Below are 21019 nucleotides of genomic sequence, written 5' to 3'. Positions count from 1 at the left end.
CACCTCCGGCACACCTCCTACTGGGGATGTGCCCGCAACCAAGGTACATGCCCTTGACCGGAATCAAACCTGGGACCCCTCAGTCCACAGGCCGACGCTCTATCCACTGAGCCAAACCAGCTAGGGCCCCCTACCTTCTTTCCAAAGACCTGGACCATCATCAGCATCTCTTTGAATGGAGACAGCCTGTTAGCTGAGGACCGCGCCGCAGGGAGCACAGGGGCGGAGGCATGGTGTGCATCCAAATTACTAACCATCTTTTGGTGCCAAAAAGGAGACAGAGTTCATGCCAGCATGAGGAGCCATTTATTGTTCAGGAGTTGGGCCCCCACGTTTTGGGGGAGTTCCCCCACTACTTCCTCCTCCCATTGTCCCCGTGGACCCCTCAAGTGGCAGGTTGCTGAGTTGATCATGGAGGGAGCACATCTTCAAGTGCAGGTAGTCCAGAGAGGCCACCTTCTCCCTGTAATGACAGACAGTGGGCAGTTGGTGCTGGTGGGCCCAGATGCCACGGGGCTGGTGGAGGGGGTGACTCAGGCCCGACCCCCAAGACCTCACCCTCCTCCCATGCCCTCAGCCTCCTTCTCACTCCGGCTTCATCTTGTCCGTCAGCAGCAGGTTCTTGGCCCGCAAGGCTTCGTCTTGGGCCAGGCGAAGGGTGGAGCTCAGGGCCTCTGCCCTGACGTGCTTGGCCAAGGCCTGGCGCTCCAGCTCCTGGGGAGAGGAGTGTAGGCGCCGCTGGGCTTGCCTGACTGGGCTGGGGGTGGAGGGAGCTGGATCGCGGAGGGCAAGGGGCAGGGGCCCATGGGGCCCACATTCCTCCCTCAAGGTATCCTATCATGCCTCCAGCGGACCCCAGCATCCCACAATGCACTGGCCTTCCAAATTCCACTGTGTGCTGAACCTGGGTTTGTCCCACGGCCTGTCCCCTAATGCACTGGCCTTCTGTGTCCCAGCAAGCACTAAATCAGCATCTATCTTACTTTCCCCAAATGCCCACAAAGCATCATGCCTTAGATATGTGTTTGGCCCCCAGTATCCCATCACATGGTGACCTTCTACATCTCATAAGACCTCCCATCTCCTTATCTACAGACCAGCATCTCTGTCACAATCGTGGTCCTTAGTGCTCTGGTTCCCTATGTCCCAGAATGCACCAGGCCCCTTGTCCTATGGTGTCGTAGTCCCATAGTTCTGCCACATCAACGTCCCACACTGCCTCACTTGTCTGTCTCACCCGCTATAGCTTATGTCATTAGGCCATGGCCCATAAGACATCAGCTCTCTGGTACACCACATGAGGATGGAAAGTTCCATTAGCTGTTGGGCTTGAAGCCTGTGGTGCGACGGCCCAGGAAGAGCTGTGGTCCCATTTCCCAAAATGCACTGGTTTACTGTGACTTACATTCCCTGGGTCCTCTGTCTGACCTCAGTGACCCCGTATAATATGTGGCCTCTCTTAAGACCTACAGAAAGTCGGGTTTGCATTCTATGTGTCTGCCTCCTGTATCCCACAGTGCCCCATATCCAGTGTCCCATCATGCTCTGGGCAACGACCCTCACCAAGGTTCCATAATAATTGACCAATGGACCCTGTGCTGGTTTCTAAAATGTCCACAGATTGCCATTCTCTTCCGAATGTCTCTAAATTCAACCTCCTAACCTGCCTGCCCGTCCCTGACCCTAATCATCAAAGCCCAGTGTTCCCCCTACACCTGCGGCCCATAGCTCAGTCTTCCCACCCGCACACAGCAGTCCCTGTGCCCAGGGCTCCCGCCCCCTCTCTGACAGAAAAGGGGGGCATGGTGGCCCCCGGGCCCTGGTACCAGAATCTTCTTGTGTAGCCGCTGGCAGCTGGGGCAAGCAGGGGCCAGGCCCCTCTGCTTCACCTCGTCCACTAGTGGGGTCAGGGCGCGTTCCAGCAGCTGCTGCAGGGACTCCGTGGACAGCTGCTGCCCCTGGCTGGGGGAGGGGGAGTCAGCAGGTGAAAGAGGCCTGGTACTCACTCCATTCCCGGGATGCCTACCGCGCAGCCTCCACCCAGGGCCCCTTCCCACAGAGCACCCCTGCAACCCCATCACCATGCCTGGGGAGTCCCACTCCGGAAGGGCGCCCGATGGCCCCCAGTTCACCAAAAGCTCATATTTCCCACAATGGACTGGTTTAATCTGGTCGCACGTTGTATTGGAAGTCCTCCCCCTTCCTAATATGACCCGAACATGGTATCCCTCGGCTCTCTGATAAACCGAGATCTCACCTCCCCACAACGCACCGGTAAACCCAGCCCCCCACCAACGACCACTCCCCAATCTTCCCACAATGCACTAGAAGTCTAGGATGCTTGACTATATCAAGACTTAGTGGTGTTCCCCAAGATTCTGACTCCACGTGGGAAATGTGGCTCCCATAATGCACCAGGACTGCTGGTCCTACAACACATGCCTGGGGATGCCCTCTCCCGCTCTCGCCAATGCCCGTCTCCTTCAATCCTCTGTCTGTATGGAATGCACCGGGAGCCAGGCCTGGGCCCCTTACCTGGCACAGCGGGTACAGGAGCCTTGGGAGGCCCGATCCAGGTTCATGGTGAGGTCAGACCCTCTTCGAGAGCTCTGAAATTGCCGCCCCAGCTCCTCCAGAATTGGTTTCACAGGGCCCAGCCCCTCCAGATCGCTCCTCAGCGAAGCCACAGACACGGCTGACCGCTCCACCCTGAAGCGGGAGAATAACCAGGGCTTCGAGGTCGCCTCTCCGAGCGAGGCTGTGCCCGTGACCAGCAAGTCTAATACCCTGCCCTGCCTGCCCCTCTCTGCTCTGATTGGCCCCTGCCCCTCTCTGCTCTGATTGGCCCCTGCCCCTCACTGCTCTGATTGGCCCTTCCTTTTATTTTTAAATATTTTAAATTTTACTTTGTTAATCCTCACCTGAGGATATTTTTTCCATTGCTTTTTAGACAGAGTAGAAGGGAGGTAGGGGGTGGGGGGGGAGAGAGAGAGAGAGAGAGAGAGAGAGAGAGAGAGAGAGAGAGAGAGAGAGAGAGAGAGAAACATTGGTTGCCTTCCGCATGCACCCCCACGGGGGCCAGGGATCAAACCTGCAACCCAGGTATATGCCCTTGACAGGGAACCCGACCTGAGACCATTCGGTGCTCAGGCTGAGGCTCTAACCATTGGACCACTGGCCCGGGCTCCTTTTATGTTTTTAGGGCTGAAGTACCCCTCCTTGTTCTCCAATTGGCTTTCACTACGCCTGCTTGGCTCCTCCCTTTGTCCTTTTAAGGTGTGGAAACTCGGCTCTAATTGACTCCGCCCCTCAGGCCTTATTAGGTATGGCCAGCCCCTTCCTACTCTCTAATAGGAGCTTCCTCGTGTCAGTATATGGTCGGGCCCTCTTGGTCCCAGCTGATTGGTCCTCCCCTTTCCCTCGAGGCCCCGCCCTCCCGCAGCCCGACCCCGCGCCGTGGCCCTCACATGGTGCACAGCTCGTCGGTGCGGCCCCGCAGCTCCTGCAGGCCCCGCGCCGTCTGCGCCTGCTCGCGCTGCGCCCGCTCCCACTGGCCCAGGAAGCCGTCCAGCCTGCCGCCCAGGCCCCCCAGCAGCCGCAGGGCCTCCTGCACCGCCCCCTCCTCCTGGTGCCACCGCGCGGTCAACGAGGACACCTCCCTCCTGGAGGGGAAAGGTGAGGAGCTGGTCAGGGCTGGGTTTGGACTCGTCCCCATCGTGCCCGCCATGCCAACACCACGTCTATGGCTCCGGGCCCACCCAGTCCCCACATTCTCTCGACCTATTTCTGGGAACCCTTCCCTGTCTTCTAAAACACTGCCTCTGTCCTCACCAGGAATCCTGGCCCTCCGCTTATCCTGCCCTCCAGCCCCTCCAGACCCCGCCTCCTCAAGGCACAGCTCCCCAACCCTGTCCCCTTGCCCCCTTGAACCTGGAGCCTCCAATGACCTGCCTCCCCCTACACACACACACACACACACACACACACACACACACCCTGCCCACCACAACTTACCCAGCTGTGGACCCCCCTCCCGCCAGCCTTGTGCTCAAAACTAAGTTCTTCCAAGTCCTGCCCTTCTAGGTCACCACCTCCTGAAACACTCCCTCCCAGGTTCTTCAGGGCTCCACCCCCCCCCCCCCGTGCCCTGCCCCCCAAGATTTTCCAGTTTTGCACCCCAGGACCCACTCACCTCAGGTCCTCCAGGCCGGCAGACACCTTCTGCACCTCCTGCTCACTCATGATGAGGCCCTCCCCTGCCCGGGCCCCTGCTCCCCAGCAGCCGGGGGCCAGGCTGCGTGGCCGTGGGGGGTCATCGGGGCTCCCCGGCGGCCCGGAGCAGCCCTGCCGGGACAGGCCGGCCTCCAGCTTCTGCTCCAGCTCCTGCAGCTGGGCTTCCTGCCTCCGGGGCGTCTCATCCTGCAGCTGCTGCTGGAGGTAGCGAAGCTTCTCCTGACCCGGGAAGGGGGCAGGGTTAAGGCGTGGAGCCCTTTGCCCCCCCCTACCACCTCCACCCCAGATCCACCCAGTGAGTCCCTGAGATTGGCAAGTACATGAATGTGGGGGGCAGGATATTGGGAAGTCCAGCTTGGAGTCTAAATGGACTCCCAGTTGCCGTTATTTTGGGACCTTTCTCCCATTTGAAGATGCCTGCCTCCCTGTCTCCATTCAGCTCCGCACCCCCCAAATCCTCCACCCCCCACTCCAGTCCTCCAAGGTGCCAGTCTCTCTTGTTTAGGAAGAACAATTGAAAATTTTCCAACATTTTGCTGGGACATGTGTGGGCATAGGGGCACCTCGGACATTCCCACTCGAAGTCCAACACAAGTCTCTCCCCGGGACCTGACTATTACTGTGCACAGAGAAGTATGACCGTGAACATGACGGGGCGGGGTGATGGTGGGGTGGGCAAGTTCCACCTGAAGTCTGATCAAGCACCCTGTCCCCAATCCTGGGACCCCCCCCCATCCCCCACCCCTTACCTCCAGCAGGGCAGAGTTCTGCTTCAGGACGTTGGTTTTTATTTCAGCATCTTCCACCGACCGGGTCACCTTCCGGCAGTTCTCCTGGGTCAGGACACCAGGGCAGGGGCCCTGCCTTCCCATTCCAGTTCTGCCTCCTTGCCCTTCCCCTCTATTTCCATACAGGCTCCACCCCAGATAACAAGGCACACGTCCCCCCTCTCCCCCAACCAGTGTCTGCCCTCTGCCTATTGTTCTATCCCTTAGGAGACTGGCTCCCTTGGATAAAGGGCTGACTTTCTCCTTCAGCCTGTCCTGTGCTACTTTCCACTCCCCCACCCTCTCATGTCCACCCACTCCATTACCCCCACCCTCTTCCTAAGTCCACTCCCTTCTCCTCCCCCCTCCACTCCTGCCCCGCAGCAGCTCACCTTGAGTTGACTACAGTACCCTTCCAGTTCTTCTGCCTCTTGCCGCCTTCGCTCTAGATTCTCACTCAGCACAGAACACTCACTCTGGAGCATGGAAGGGAGGAGTTAGCTAAGGGGTTAGCTAAGGCCACAGGGGACACCCCACTATGCGCCCCATGGTGGGGAGAGGCTAGGCCTGGGAAGATCGCTTTCCTTGCTGAGCCTCTGCCTTCCCAGCTGGGCTATGGGTTCATTGAGCTGGTGGAGGGGCCTAAGAGAGCCAAGTGGCCCTGGAGGAAGAGGAGGTGTTGCGGGGAAGGCGTGCCGCGCACCTGCAGTGTCTGCACGTGCTGATTAACCCGGGTGGTTTTTTCCTTCAAGCTGGTGATGGAGTCTTTGGCGCGAACCAATCCACTGTTGACCCCACTCTGGGGAAGAATGAGAGACAGGTGGGTGGGAGCAAAACCCCAGCCCCAAGAACAAGTCTAGAACTGAGAGGAGGCTCCGTGTACACCTTGATCCTGCCCTAGAGTGGCCGTGTGACTTTGAGCCAAGGCCACGCCGCTTTGATTCTAGGTACTCCTGCTCCGAAAGCCAGGGGTGGACTTGGTTCCTGCTTGTGGTGGGAAGAACAATAAGTAGGACCAGGAGGGAGTGGGGGTAGGGAGAGCACTCAGGTTGTGGAGGAAGGGAGATGGTCTCAACCAGACACTGAGATAAAAGCCTTCCGGATCCACAGACAGAAATAAGATACGTTGTTAAGACACGTGCTCTGACTTTCTCTCCAGGCACTGGAGAATTCTAAAGGTAACCCACGTTCTAGCCCTGACCAGTTTGGCTCAGTGGATAGAGCTTTGGTCTGCAGACTGAAGGGTCCCAGGTTCGAATCTGGTCAGGGGCATGTACCTTGGTTGTGGGCACATCCCCGGTAGGGGGTGTGCAGGAGGCAGCTGATTGATGTTTCTCTATCATCGATATTTCTAACTCCCTTTCCCTCTCCCTTTCTCTCTGTGAAAAATCAATAAAATATATTTTAAAAAAAAATAAAGGTAACCCACGTTCTAGACACAGTCACTCACGGTGCACCAGGCCAAGCGCTGACACACATTTTCTCTCTTATTCCTCACAACCACACCTGCTGAAATTATTTGGCCCCTTCTGCAAGAGAGGCCAATGAGGCTCAGAGAGGGGGTGTCCCTTGTCACCCAGGTACACAGCACATGAGGTGGCCAAAGTTCTGGGTTTAAACTCTGACAAGGCCACCTCATGTGCTGTGTACCTGGGTGGACAGGAACATCCCCGTGTGGCCTCGGATCATTGCTATCTTTTATCGCCATAAAATGCTTTGTGATTCCTGCCAAACTGGCTCAGGAGGGATCCATGGGGCAGCGTCCACTCTCAGCTCTTCCACCTTTACAGAAATTAGCCTAGCACAGTGGTCGGCAAACTCATTAGTCAGCCTGGCTGGCGTGGCTCAGGGGTTGAGCATCGACCTAGGAACCAGGAGGTCACAGGTTCAATTCCTGATCGGGGCACATGCCCAGGTTGTGGGCTCGATCCCCAGTAGGGGGCGTGCAGGAGGCAGCCGATCCATGATTCTCTATGATCATGAATGTTTCTCTCTCTCTCTCTTTCTCTCTCTCTTTCCCTTTCCCTTCCTCTCTGAAGTCAATAAAAATATATTAAAAAAAAACTCATTAGTCAACAGAGCCAAATATCAACAGTACAATGATTGAAATTTCTTTTGAGAGCCAAATTTTTTAAACTTCTTCTAACGCCACTTCTTCAAAATAGACTCACCCAGGCCATGGTATTTTGTGGAAGAGCCATACTCAAGGGGCCAAAGACCTCATGTGGCTCCAGAGCCGCAGTTTGCCGACCACTGGCCTAGCACATGACTTCCCAGCCAAAGACTACATTTCCCAGGCTCCCTTGTAGCCATGCATGGTCATGTGACTAAGATCTGGCCAAGGAATGTGAGTGGGAATAATGAAGATGTCTGAGTCATGCCTTTAATAAGGAACAGAAGAGAGAACGGCCCCATTTCTTCCTTCCTATTGGCGGGAATGCAAAATTGGTGGCTAAAGCCATTTTGGGGCATGAGATGGAAGACAGAACAAGACAGAGGAAGCCTGAATTCCAGCACTGGGGAGCTCCCATCCTAGATTCCAATCTCCTCTGAAGGCTTGCACACAAGAGATGACATTTTCCATCTTGTTTAAGCTATGCTGTTTGAGTCTTTTTTTTTTTTTTTTTTTAATCCTCACCTGAGGATATTTCTTCCATTGATTTTTTAGAGAGAATGGAAGGGAGGGAGGAGGGGGAAAGAGAGAAAAAAACATCGATGTGAGAGAGAGACATCGATTGGTTATCTCTCGCATGTGCCTCGACAAGGGCTGTGGATCGAACCTGCAACTGAGGTACATGCCTTTGACTAGGGATAGAACTCATGACCTTTCAGTCCACAGGTGGATGCTCTATCCACTGAGCCAAACTGGCCAGGGCTGTTTGTGTCTTTTGTTTCAGCAGCCAAACTTGTGACTTAATAGCTGAGCCATCAGAACACAGGAGCCTCTAACCTACGGCACTTGAAGAGCAGGCCCGCTATGTTTGTTGAGATTTTTATGTGAGAAATAAACAGGTCATTTTGGTTTCTTTCACAGTTGCTGAACTGATACACAAAGAGAAAAGAGAGAACAAGTTTCCTGCATTTTAAGATGGGGACAATATCACATTTCTTGCATGGTTGCTGTGGAGAACAAGTGTGATAAATACTGTTGGAAGGGGACAGCAAAGTGAAGTCAACCCCCCCCAAAATTCCACCCCTTCATAAAATCAATTAAAAAAAAACTGGCAAAAACTGTTAAGAGTTGAGTCACTGAGAAGGTATAACAATTATAAATATATACATGCACCTAACAAAACTTCAAAATACATGACAGAATTGAAGGGAGAAACTGATAATTCAACATTAATGGTTGATTTCAATACCTCACTTTCCATGATAGGACAACTAGACAGAAGATCAGCAAAGAGATAGAAAATTTGAGCAGCGCTATAAATCAACCAGCCCTAACAGACATGTATAGAACATGCCACATAACAATGGCAGAATACACATTCTCCTCAAGTGCACACGAAAAGTTCCCCCAAAATTCTCAATAAGTTTAAAAGGATTGAGATCATACAAAGTATGTTTTTTGACCTTGATGACATCAGGAGAGTGAACTTAGAAATCAGCCTGCAGACTGAAGGGTCCTGGGTTTGATTCTGGTCAAGGTCACATGCCCGGGTTTCGGGCTCGATCCCTGGTAGGGGACGTGCAGGAGGCAGCCTATCAATGGTTCTCTCTCATCATTGATGTTTCTATCTCTCTTCTCCTCTCCCTCTCTGAAATCAAGGAAAAAAAAAAACCCAATTGCAGAAAGAAATTTGGGAAACACATATATGGAAATTAAAACATACACTCATAAACAACCAATGAGTAGAAGAAGTCACACGAGAAGTGATAACATGTTTTGGGGTGCAGGAAAATTAACACAATAACCCAAAATTTATGGGATTAGGGAAAGAAATACTTTGAAGGAAATTTAGAGCACTAAACACCTGCATCAACAAAGAAGAAAGCACTCAGAATTAATAATGTAAACTTCCACTTTAACAAACTAGAAAAAGAACAGCATACTAAACTGAGAGCTAGCAGAAGGAAGGGATTAGTAAAGATACAGCGGTAAAAAAAAAAAAAAGAAATACAGAGTAGAAAATAGTATGTAAAATCCACAAAATGAGAAGTTTTTGTTTTGTTTGTTTTAAAGGTCAACATAACTGACAAATCCTTAGCCAGGCTGACTATGAAAAAGAGAGAGATGACTCAAATTACTAAAATCAGGAAGGAAAGGGGACATCAAAATGGATCTTACGGAAGGAAAAAGGATTATAAGGGAATACTCTGACCAATTGTATGCCATTAAATCTGATAATGTGGATGAAATGGAGAAATTCCTAGGAAAATGCAAACAATCAAAACTGACTCAAGAAGAACTAGGACATCTGAATAGACCCATAACAAATAAAGAGATTGAGTTAATAATCAAACTTCCAACAAAGGAAAGCCCAGTACCAGATGGCTTCACTGATGAATTATACCAATCATTTTAAAAAAAATTGCTGCCCAGCCCGCATGGCTCGGTGGTTGAATATTGACCTATGAACCTGGAAGTCATAGGTTCGATTCCCAGTCAGGGCACATGCCCCCGGTTGTGGGCTCCATTCCCCATGTGGGTCGTGCAGGCGGCAACCAATCAGTGATTCTCTCTCATCATTGATATTTCTATCTCTCTCCTTCTCCCTTCCATCTGATATCAATAAAATATATTTTTAAAAAAATAAAAATAAATTTAAAAAAAATTGCTACCATCCCAAACTTTCAAAAAAAAACAGAAGAGGAGGGAACAGTTCCTAATTGATTCTGCGCTCTATCCACTGATGCCCAAACCAAAGACATCACAAGAAAGTAAAACTACAGACCAATATCCCTCTGAAAACAGTCACAAAATCTTAAACCAAATCCAGCAGTATATAAAAAGGATTGCACACCATGATCAAATAGTATTTATCCCAGGAATGCAAGGTTGGTTTGACATATAGAAAAGAATCAATGTCATACATCATTAGAATAAAGGGAAAACACATGATCACGTTAACTGAGGAAAAGCATTTGACAAAATCTAACTATATATATATATATTGATTTCAGAGAGGAAAGCAGAGAGAGAGAAAAACAGCAATGATGAGAGAGAACCATTGGTCCACTGCCTCCTGCATGCCCCTCACCGGGAATGGAGCCCACAACCCGAGCATGTGCCCTTGACCGGAATCGAACTCAGGACCCTTCAGTCCGCAGGCCGACACTCTATCCACTGAGCCAAACCAGCTAGGGCTAACATTCTTTCATGATAAGAAACAAACAAAAAAAAACCACTCAAACTAGAAATAGAATGGAATGTCTTCTTCCTGATGAAGGGCATCTACAAAAAAAACCCCACAAAACCATGGTGGTTTAAAATATGTCCATACATTCTTTGGCACTGCTTTAAAAGATGAGCCTTGCCCTGGCTGGTTTGGCTCAGTGGATAGCATGTCGGCCTGCAGACTGAAGGGTCCTGGGTTTGATTCTGGTCAGGGGCACATGCCCGGGTTGTGGGCTTGATCCTCAGTGGGGGGCGTGCAGGAGGCAGCTAATCAATGATTTTCTCTTATCATTGATGTTTCTATCTATTCTTCCCTCTCCTTTCCTCTCTGAAATATATATATATATATATATATATATATATCTACACTAATAAAAAAGTAAGATGCAAATTGACCGTACATTTGCGACACCCACCAGACAACCAGGAGTGAGTATGCAAATTAACCCAGCAAAGATGGTGGGTTAATTTGCAATATGCAGGCACCGCTCCAGCCGCTCCGGGCCTCTGGGCAGTGTGGGAAGGCGGAAAGGCGGCTCTGGGCTGGAGCGTAAAGGTGGCTCTGGGGGTGCCAGCAGCCAGAAGAAGGAAGGCCAATCCTTGCACGAATCTTTGTGCATCGGGCCTCTAGTATATATATATATAAAAGATGAACCTTGCCTAGGTGCCCAGCTCAGTGGTTGAGCTTCTACCTATGAACCAGGAGGTCATGGTTCAATTTATGGTCAGGGCACATTCCCTGGTTGCGGGCTCGATCCCCAGTGTGGGGCGTGCAGGAGGCAGCCAATCAATGATTCTCTCTCATCATTGATCTTTCTATCTTTCTCTCCCTCTCCCTACCTCTCTGAAATCAATCAATCAATAAAAGATATATATGGCAGCTGGTGTGCCTGGAGGTGAGCTTTAGCCTCACTGAGCACATATGAGGGGCATGGCGAAGGCAGAGCCTGTCACCCTTGGCTAAGGAGTGAATGGTATTGCAGGGAAGCCAGAGACCCGGGGACAAAGCCCTCGTTGGCCATCCACACACCTTGTGACTTAGCAATGCGATTCCCTAGTTTAAGTCTGCCTGTTTCCTTTCTCATAGAATGGGATTAATGATACCTGGCTCAGATGGCAGTAAGGGTTGATAGGTGATCAATAAGCCAGGCATAATGATTAGTATCAGCATTGTTAAAAATAAGGACAGCAGGCCCTAGCTGGCTGGCTCAGTGGCTAGGGCATCAGCCTGCAGATCAAAGGGTCCCGGGTTCAATTCCGGTCAAAGGCACGTATCTCAGTTGCAGGCTCCTCCCCAGCCCGGGCCCTGGTCGGGGCGCGGGCAGGAGACAACCAATCGATGTGTTTCACATCAATATTTCTCTCTGTCTTTCCCTCTCTCTTTTACTCTCTCTAAAAATCGGTGGAAAAATATCCTCAGGTGAGTATTAAAAAACAAACTAACTAAATAAGGACAGCAGGCTGGGATCTACCAGGCAGGGGTTAGAACCCAAACCTCGCAGCCTCAGGACAGTCCACAGACAGTCCTTACTGACAATTCCAAGCAGGGGCCCGACGACCTGTGCCTCTTTGCCTGGATTCGTGGGCCTTCCCCAAAAGCAGCACCACCTTTTCAGTGGCATCGTTTGGCCTCACACAGATGTCACAGTTTAAGACAGAAGCCACCCTGGCCAGGTAGCTCAGTACGTTAGAGTGTCGTTCCAATATGCCAAGGTTGTGGGTCCGATCTCAGGTCAGGGCACGTAAAGAAGCATCCAATGAATGCATAAACAAGTGGAACAACTAAAGGATGTTTCTCTCTTTTCTCTCCCTTTCCTTCCTCTCTCTCTCTCTCTTAAAAAAAAAAAAAAAAAGACACAAGGAGTTAAAGCTATTTGCTTCATCATTCTCCCATTGTCTCTGTCCAATCTGAACTTGTCACTCAAGCAGGGTCTCCATGCCCGTTCCCTGTTTCTCTAACCTCTCTCTCTAGTTATCTGTCCCCCTTCTCTTTGGTGTCTGCATCTTTCCTTTCTGCCCCGCTCTGTCCCCTCTCTCTGGGCCTCTGGGCCCCTCTCTGTGTTCCTGCCCCTACTCTCTGCTCAGCTCCAGCTCTCTCACCCGCTGGAGCTCAGGGGCTGAGCGTCTCTGTGTCCTTACTGTCTGCACCTCGCTGCTCCCCGAGGTGTTGGCTGTCATTACTTCTTCCATTCCACAGAGAAGGAACCTGAAGCCCGGGGGACGCTGCCGCTCCCCTCACCCCACGCAGGCTGGCAGCCGCATCAGCCTTGATCCCTGCTGGCTGCCCAGGGCTCTTTCTGAGGCAGCACGATCCGCTGGGGATGTGACTCAGAAACAGCTCTGGTGGGAGGCAAAGCGCTGCTGCGCTGCCTGAGCCACGCTCACAGGGAGGACAGCATAGGGCTGGGGGAGGGGATGGCTCCTGGCCGTCCATGCCACCGGACAGACGGCCTGCCCTGTTCCCTTCTCTCCACTGGTCCTCCTCCTCTGGACCCTCTCCCAGCCTCCTCTGGCCTCCATGCCTCCAGGCTCTATCTGCCTTTCAGAGGTCCCCCACCCAGCCCCAGAGGAGTCTTGAGGAAAAGAAAGGACTTTTGCTTTAGTGTCAACCCCCCAGGCTTCCAAGCCTGACCTTGTTTCTGATCAACTCTCTGAACTTGCAGAGGTCACTCCACCTCTCTAGACCTGTTTTTTAAAAAAATATATTTTTTATTGATTTGAGAGAGGAAGGGAGAGAGAGAGATAGAAACATCAATGATGAGAGAGAATCATTGATTGGCTGCCTCCGGCACACCCTGCACCGGGGATCCAGCCTGCAACCCGGGCATGTGCCCTGATGGGGAATGGAATGGTGACCTCCTGGTTCATAGGTCGATGTTCAACCACTGAGCCACGCCAGGGGCTAGACCTGTTATTTTATTTTTTTATTTATTTGTTTATTTATTTGTTTATTTATTTTTAATATTTCTTTCTTTTTTTAAAATATATTTTCATTGATTTCAGAGAGGAAGGGAGAGGGAGAAATAGAAACCTCCATGATGAGAGAGAATCATAGATCGGCTGCCTCCTGCAAGTCCCCCACTGGGGATCGAGCCCACACCTGGGCATGTGCCCTTGACCAGAATTGAACCTGGGACCTTTCAGTTTGCAGGCCGACGCTCTATCCACTGAGCCAAACAGGCTAGGGCTAGACCTGTTATTTCTGTTTCCATCTTTAAACTGGTAATGACACGGCCCTGGCCAGGTAGCTCAGTTGGTTATAGTGTTATCCCGATACACCAAGGTTTTGGGTTTGATTCCCAGTCAGGGCACATACAGGGGTCAACCAGTGAATGCATCAATAAGTGCAACAGCAAATCAATGTTTCTCTCTCTCTCTCTCTGTCTCTCTCTCTCTCAAATAAATACATTTAAAGCAAAACAGATAATGATAAAATTTCCCTTACAGAACTTTTAAGAGAGAAAAATGAGATCCCCACCATAGGGATGTGGCACAGTGCCTGGCACATAGTAGGTGTTCAGTAAATTTAGAGTCAATACCCTAAGTTGCTCCTCTCCCCCCCCCCACTCATGAACCCTCAATGGCTCCCCATTGCCCTTAGAAGAACACCCACACTTCTTAGCCCGTGAGGCCTGGTCCCTGCCCCTCTCAGCCTCCTCTCTCTCACACCCCACACTCCAGCTGCTGGGACTAACTTGCAGTTACCCCCATTCTGAGGGTCCTTTTCAACCCCTGTCCCTTTGCACATGTTCCGGCTAGCTTCCCTGTCTCCTGCCTGGGGAACACCGTCCTTATCTTCAAGATCCAACTTGTGCTTTGTCTTTTCTGGAAAGCCTTCCTTCGCCAAGGGCTCCCTTTCTGGGGCTCCCACAGGGACCTCAACCCCCCCCCCAATCAGTGCAGGGTGCTCCCCACCTCCCACCCCTGACTCCTAGGCCTGGCTCCACTGCGTACCGGCTGCATCACCTCGGCTATGCTCTTTAACCTATTGGTGCCTCAGTAAGTTCACGTGTGAAATGGGGGCAGATAAAAAGAACGACAGTAACAGCCAGCACTTATGCTGTGCTTACAGCTAGCTACTGTGCGAAACATTTTATATGAATGAACTGCACTTCGTTGTCATGACAACCGCATAAAGTGGGTGCGGTTATATCCAGAACTCTGTCTTGGATACGGCTATATTTCTGCTCCTAGACTAGTGTCTGGCACCTTGTAGGCGTTGAAGAGATATTTCTTGTGAGAACAAATACATCTCCATTTCACAGATGAGGAAACTGAGGCTCTTGGAACAGAAGTGCTCAGTCATTGCCAGTGAATCTCATTAGCATCATTATGAGCATAGTTATTTTTATTTCTTTTAAGATTAAAAAAAATTTTTGATTTTTAGCCCTAGCCGGTTTGGCTCAGTGGATAGAGCATCGGCCTGTGAACTGAAAGGTCCCAGGTTTGATTCTAGTCAGGGGCACATGCCCGGGTTGTGAGCTCGATCCCCCGTGGGCGACTTGCAGGAGGCAGCCGATCCATGATTATCTCTCATCATGGATGTTTCTATCTCTCTCTCCCTCTCCCTTCCTCTCAGAAATCAATAAAAATATGTATATAAAAAATTGATTTTTAGAGAAACAGAGAGACAGAGAGAAACATCCATGTGAGAGCAAAACATCCATCGGCTACCTCCCTCCTACACACCCCTTATCAGGGATGGAGCCCACAAGCTGGGTGTGTGGCCTGACTGGGAATCAAACCTGCAGTCTTTCGGTGCCTGGGAGGAGGCCCAACCAAATGGATGAGCCCCACCGGCCAATCTGGTTATTGTTAGAGCCATTCTCAGTGTCCACATCGAGCCCAGGTCAGGGCTGGCCTGGGGAAGCCTGGCTGGGGGCGGGGCTGGCGGGGGCGGTGAAAGAACCAAGCTGTAGGCCTCTGTGCTTCTGTGGGGAATTCTCCACATTCTCACAGATCTTGCTCACCTCCCTGCTTTACCCCCGATTCTTAGGTGAGCCCCTCAGAGAACTCCTACTCCTCTGTCAAAGCCCAGGAGGAACCGTTCCCGGATACACCCATCCTGGGGTGAGGTCCCTTTTCTGGGATCCCAGCATGGCCTCTATTAAAAGATTTATTGTCCCCAGTCTGTCCCTGGGAGACAGCGTGAGAACTAGGCGTTGACTGGGTGCTTTTTCAGGGCAGGGACCTGGCCTGACCCGGGACATTGCGAAGTGACTGTATGAGCGAAAACCAACTCCCAGCCCCAGCCGGTTTGGCTCAGTGGCTAGAGCGTCGGCCTGTGGACTGAAGGGTCTGGGTTGGATTCCGGTCAAGGGCACATGCCCGGGTTGTGGGCTCCCCAGTAGGGGGTGTGCAGGAGGCAGCTGATTAATGATTCTCTCTCATCATTGATGTTTCTGTCTCTTCCTCTCCCTTCCTCTCTGAAATAAAAAATAAATAAAAATAAAAATAAATAAATAAATCAGGACCAACTCCCAGGCAGCAGCATCATTCCCCAAAAATGGAACAGATTCATGGCTGGCTGTTAGGGGGGTGGAGGTAACAGTTCCTCTGGGCTTTGAATAGTGACCAGAATCACCCTAGCCGGTTTGGCTCAGTGGATAGAGCGTCGGCCTGCGGACTAAAGGGTCCCAGGTTCGATTCCTGCCAAGGGCAGGTGCCCGGGTTGTGGGCTCAACCCCCAGTAAGGGGTGTGCAGGAGGCAGTCAATCAATAATTGTCTCTCATCATTGATGTTTCTCTCTCTCCCCCACTTCCTCTTTAAAATCAATAAAAATAATTAGAAAAAGTGACCAGAACCACACAGACACCCCTCCGTCCTCAGCATTTGGCTCCCACCAGGGCTAGGACCAACCTCCCCAGCTGGGGCCCCTCACCAGTAGTTCCGTGATATCTGGATCATCTGGAGCCCAGGGTGGGGTCGGGGAGGTGGGGGGCACGGGCAGTGCCAGCGAGCCACTGTCTTCCGTGGTAGAGTCTGTGACGGAGGAGTCCGTGGCCTCCATGGCAGCCAGGTTGAGCAGGGATACATTGGTGCAGGCCGAGGACCGTTTGAGGTTCAGGCACCAGTGCATTGGTTCGTGGGACATCCGAGGCTCCACCCTGGGGAGGAGAGACAGGCAGGAGGGTCAGATGTAGCTTCAGCCCAGCCGGCGGCGTGGCTCAGTGGTTGAGTCAACCCATGAACCAGGAGATCACGGTTCGATTCCCGGTCAGGGCACATGTCCAAGTTGTGGGCTCCATCCCCAGTGGGGGGTGTGCAGGAGGCAGCTGATCAATGATTCTCTCTCATCATTGATGTTTCTATCTCTCTCTCCCTCTCCCTTCCGCTCTGAAATCAATAATAATAAAAAAAAGATGTAGCGTCAGTGGGTTATGGCCCCTCCTACCTCCGTCTCCATATCCCATATTCTCTGACTCCAACCTCACCGCCTACTTTCTGCTAACTCCTCCATCCCTGCTACCTACTTTCTTTCTTAAAAAATATGTTGTTGCCGAAACCGGTTTGGCTCAGTGGATAGAGCGTCGGCCTGCGGACTGAGGGGCCCCGGGTTCGATTCCGGTCAGGGGCATGTACCTTGGTTGCGGGCACATCTCCAGTGGGAGGTGTGCAGGAGGCAGCTGATCGATGTTTCTCTCTCATCGATGTTTCTAGCTCTCTGTCCCTCTCCCTTCCTCTCTGTAAAAAAAATCAATAAAATATATTTAAAAAAATATGTTGTTGTTGTTATTGTTGTTGTTGTTTTTATTGATTTCAGAGAGTAAGGGAGGGGGACAGAGAGATAGAAACATCAATGATGAGAAAGAACCATTGATCGGCTGCTTCCTGCACACCCCCTACTGGGGGTCAAGCCCACAACCCTGGCGGGTGCCCTTGGCCAGAATCGAACCTGGGACCTTTCAGTCCACAGGCTGACACTCTATCCACTGAGCCAAACCAGCTAGGGCTAAAAAATATGGTTTTTATTGACTAGAGAGAGAAGAAGGGAGAGGGAGAGAGAGATAGAAACATCCATGATGAGAGAGAATCATGGATCGGCTGCCTCCTGCACGCCCCCTACAAAGGATGGAGCCCGCAATGGGGCCTGTAGCCTGACCACGAATCAAGCCATGACCTCCTGGTTTGTGGGTCGGTCCTCATCCACCGAGCCACACCGGCCTGGCTTTCTTTTTCCTTTAATGTCCACCCCCGCCCCCCCCCCCCCCCGCCCTTCCTCTGACTTCTTCCTTGCCTGCCCCTCCCCTGCCCCTCCTCTTCACCAGCACCCACACTGAGACTCGCTGTGTTGGAGGCAGTGCGGGGCGCTAGGACCATAACGGACAGGGTGCAATAAACCCACCCGTGGAACGACACGGCCTTCTTTTTCTTCGCGATCCCCTTGGCTGGGCTGGGCACCCCCCCAGGAGCCTCTGGGATCATCTGGGAGCGGCTCTCCACCCCCGCCGGGGGGTCCCCTGCCTCATGGATCTCCTTGGACTGCCAGATTGTCTTCACCACCACGCTGGCCATGGCGTGTGGGGCCCTGCTCCCAGGGACTCCTTCCTCTGAGACTCTCTACCTATTCTGACCACTGACCCTCAAAGTTCCTGTCTCCACAAGCCTGCCTCATAAAGGACCCAACCACTGGGCCTCACGGAGGGGGGGTGCCGGGAGGGGGAGGTGCTGGCTCAGCATTTCCCCCAGGGGTCTCAGGAAACTCTTCTTGTCCAGATTCTATTTCCACCCCGATATGTCCCTCCCCTTCAGAAACGCAATGGAGTCATTCATTCCCGTCCAGAACTGACAATGGAGGGGCCCACTGCTTCTTGGGAGGGGCCAACTTCCCTCTCCCTACGAGTCACCGTGGGCTCACCCAGCCCCCCACATTCACACTTGATTCTTCATTGGATACCCTGGACTTTCCCGGGACCTGGGAGCCGGTGGTGAATGAGGATGGGACCCAGTCCAGGAGGATCTAACATTCATTGAGGGACTGGGAGGATGCCCGAGGGCAAGAGACAAAAAACAGCCCAAAACACCAGAGGTCGGTAAGTGATACAAAGAGAAGCAAACGCGGGTGATGGTGGCGTGGGCATTTGGCAAAGCTCTTTGATTTGGGCACTGGGGATTTGAGTCTTTCATTGTGTGTGAATTATGCCTATTAAGAAAATCCAAACAGCCCAGCTGGCATCGCTCAGTGGTGGAGCAACAACCTATGAACCAGGAGGTCACAGTTCGATTCCGGGTCAGGGCACATACCTGGGTTGCGGGCTCGATCCCCAGTGTGGGGCGTGCAGGAGGCAGCTGATCCATGATTCTCTCTCGTCATTGATGTTTCTATCTCTCTCCATCTCCCTTCCTCTCTGAAATCAATAAAAAAAAAATATATTTTTTTTTTTAAAAAAGAAGAAAATCTAAACAAACATGGAACTATAGTGAATGGTAGGCACCGAAGGGTTAGGGTTTGTATTAGTCTTGGGAGGTTTCTGAAACAAAGTACCACAGACTGAGGGGATTGAACCACAGAAACGTATTGTCTCCATTCTGGAGGCCAGAAGTTCAAGGTCAAGGTGTCAGCAGCCTTGGTTCCTTCTGAGGTTGTGAGGGAGAGTCTCTGGCAGGGGCAGGCCTCTCCCCTTAATTCCAGTGGCCTCAGGTGTCCTTTGGCGTACAGATGGCCGTCTTTTCCTGTGTCTTCATAGTGTCTGCTCTCTGCTCCTGTCTACCTTTGTGTCCAAGTTTCACCCCTTTGAAAATATGTTTTTTATTGATTTCAGAGAGGAAGGGAGAGGGAGAGAGAGAGAGAAACATCAATGATGGAAGAGAATCATCCATCGGCTGCTTCCTGCACGCCCCCTACTGGGGGATGGAGCCCGCAACGGGGGCTTGTGCCCTGACCTGGATTTGAACCGTGACCTCCTGGTTCATGGGTCCACACTGATTAGTGTTGCCTAAAACAAACAAACAAACAAACAAAAAGACATAGTCATGCCTTGTCCGGTGTTGCTGAGTTGGTTGAGCACCATCCTGTGAACTGAGAGGCAGCAGGAAGGGGGTCCAAAATGGGTTACCCCAGTCCTTGCTTTTCATCACTGAATATTCCTTGTCCCTCCCTTGTGGCCTGCAAAATTTCTGTTGAGAAATCAGCTGACAGTCTTATGGGAGCTCCCTTGTAGGGAACTAACTGCTTTTCTCTTGCTGCTTTTTTTCTTTTTTAAAGATAAATGTTTCTTTAAAAATTTTTTATTGTTTTTTTAACTTTTTAAAATGTTTTTTTTTTAATTTTTTGTCTTTTTTGTTTTTTCTTTTTAAATGTCTCTTTTAAAAATATTTTTATTGATTTTCGACAGAGGAAGGGAGAGGGATAGAAAGATAGAAACATTGATGAGAAACATCAATCAGCTGCCTCCTACCAGGGATCAAGCCTGCAACCCGGGCATGTGTCCTGACCAGCAATCAAACCATGACCTCCTGGTTCATGGGCCGATGCTCAGACACTGAGCCACACTGGCCAGGCTGACCTTTTGCATTTTAATTATGATGTGTCTTGGTGTGGGCCCCTTGGGGTTCATCTTGTTTGGGACTCTGGGAGCTTCGTGGACTTGTACGTCTCTTTCTTTCACCAGGATAGGGAAGTTTTCCGTCCTTATTTTTTCATATAGGTTTTCAATTTCTTGCTCTCTCTCTTCTCCTTCTGGTGCCCCCCCATGATGTGAATGTTGATATGCTTGACGTTGTCCCAGAGGCTCCTATACTATTCTCATTTTTAAATTCTTTTTTCCTTTTGCTGTTCTGATTGGGTGTTTTCTGTTTCTTTGTCTTTTTAAATTTTAATTTATTTTTTAAAAATATTTTTATTGATTTTTAGAGAGAGGAAGGAAGAGGGAAAGATAGAAACATCAGTGATGAGAGAGAATCACTGATTGGATGCCTCCTGCACACCTCCCACTGGGAATCCAGCCCGCAACCTGGGCATGTGCCCTTGACCAGAATTGAACCCAGGACCCTTCAGTCCACAGGCCGACGCTCTATCCACTGAGCAAACCAGCCAGGGCTTCTTTGTCTTTTTTTAAAAAAAATTTTATTGATTGACTTTATTTATTTATTTTTTTGAATTAAATTAGTTTGTTCCAGACCTCCAATGGATTCCTTTATATATATATAATTGATATTTCACAGAGAGGAAGGGAGAGGGATAGAGAGCTAGAAACATCGATGAGAGAGAAACATCGATCAGCTGCCTCCTGCACACCCCCTACTGGGGATGTGCCCGCAACCAAGGTACATGCCCTTGACCGGAATCGAACCCGGGACCTTTCAGTCCGCAGGCCGATGCTTTATCCACTGAGCCAAACCGGTTTTGGCTTGATTGACTTTAGAGAGTGAGATAGGAAGGGAGGGAGGGAGGGAGGGAGGAAGAGAGAGAGAGAGAGAGAGAGAGAGAGAGAGAGAGAGAGAGAGAGAGAGAGAGAGAGAGAGAAAGATGACTTGTTGTTCCACTTATTTATGCATTCATTGGTTGATCTTGTATGTGCCATGACCAGGGATTGAACCTGCAACCTTGGCGTATCGGGACCATGCTCTCACTGAGCTACCCATGCTCTCACTAAGCTACCCAGAAAGGGCATCTTTAAAACATCTGATTGGATTCTCTGCTTCATTTACTCCACTGTTGATTCCCTGTAATGTATT

At 50.9% G+C, this 21019-nt stretch overlaps 1 protein-coding gene across 3 annotated transcripts; it reads right to left on the bottom strand.

Annotated features, from left to right (window-relative positions):
• Positions 1-306: 306 nt before the first annotated feature.
• TSKS (testis specific serine kinase substrate) lies at positions 307-17857 on the bottom strand (the record flags this gene model as incomplete). 3 transcript variants are annotated; one of them, XM_080645040.1, is made up of 11 exons in its annotated part: positions 307-463; positions 590-714; positions 1827-1962; positions 2536-2709; positions 3468-3662; positions 4193-4452; positions 4983-5093; positions 5393-5476; positions 5704-5799; positions 16224-16449; positions 17688-17857. In XM_080645040.1, the coding sequence occupies 11 exons, from the start codon at positions 17855-17857 to the stop codon at positions 307-309; spliced, it is 1734 nt and encodes a 577-aa protein (XP_080501166.1). The 3 variants fall into 3 exon arrangements, with proteins under 3 accessions (XP_080501166.1, XP_080501167.1, XP_080501168.1); XM_080645041.1 differs by having other exon boundaries at positions 4983-5066; XM_080645042.1 differs by having other exon boundaries at positions 331-463; positions 590-757; positions 4983-5066.
• Positions 17858-21019: the final 3162 nt, after the last annotated feature.

The sequence above is a fragment of the Plecotus auritus genome, assembly GCF_963455305.1.
Source record: "Plecotus auritus genome assembly, chromosome: 10".
In the NCBI taxonomy this organism is placed as follows: domain Eukaryota; kingdom Metazoa; phylum Chordata; class Mammalia; order Chiroptera; family Vespertilionidae; genus Plecotus; species Plecotus auritus.
Note: the sequence above shows the minus strand (reverse complement) of the source record. Positions and strands in the feature narration are given on the sequence as shown.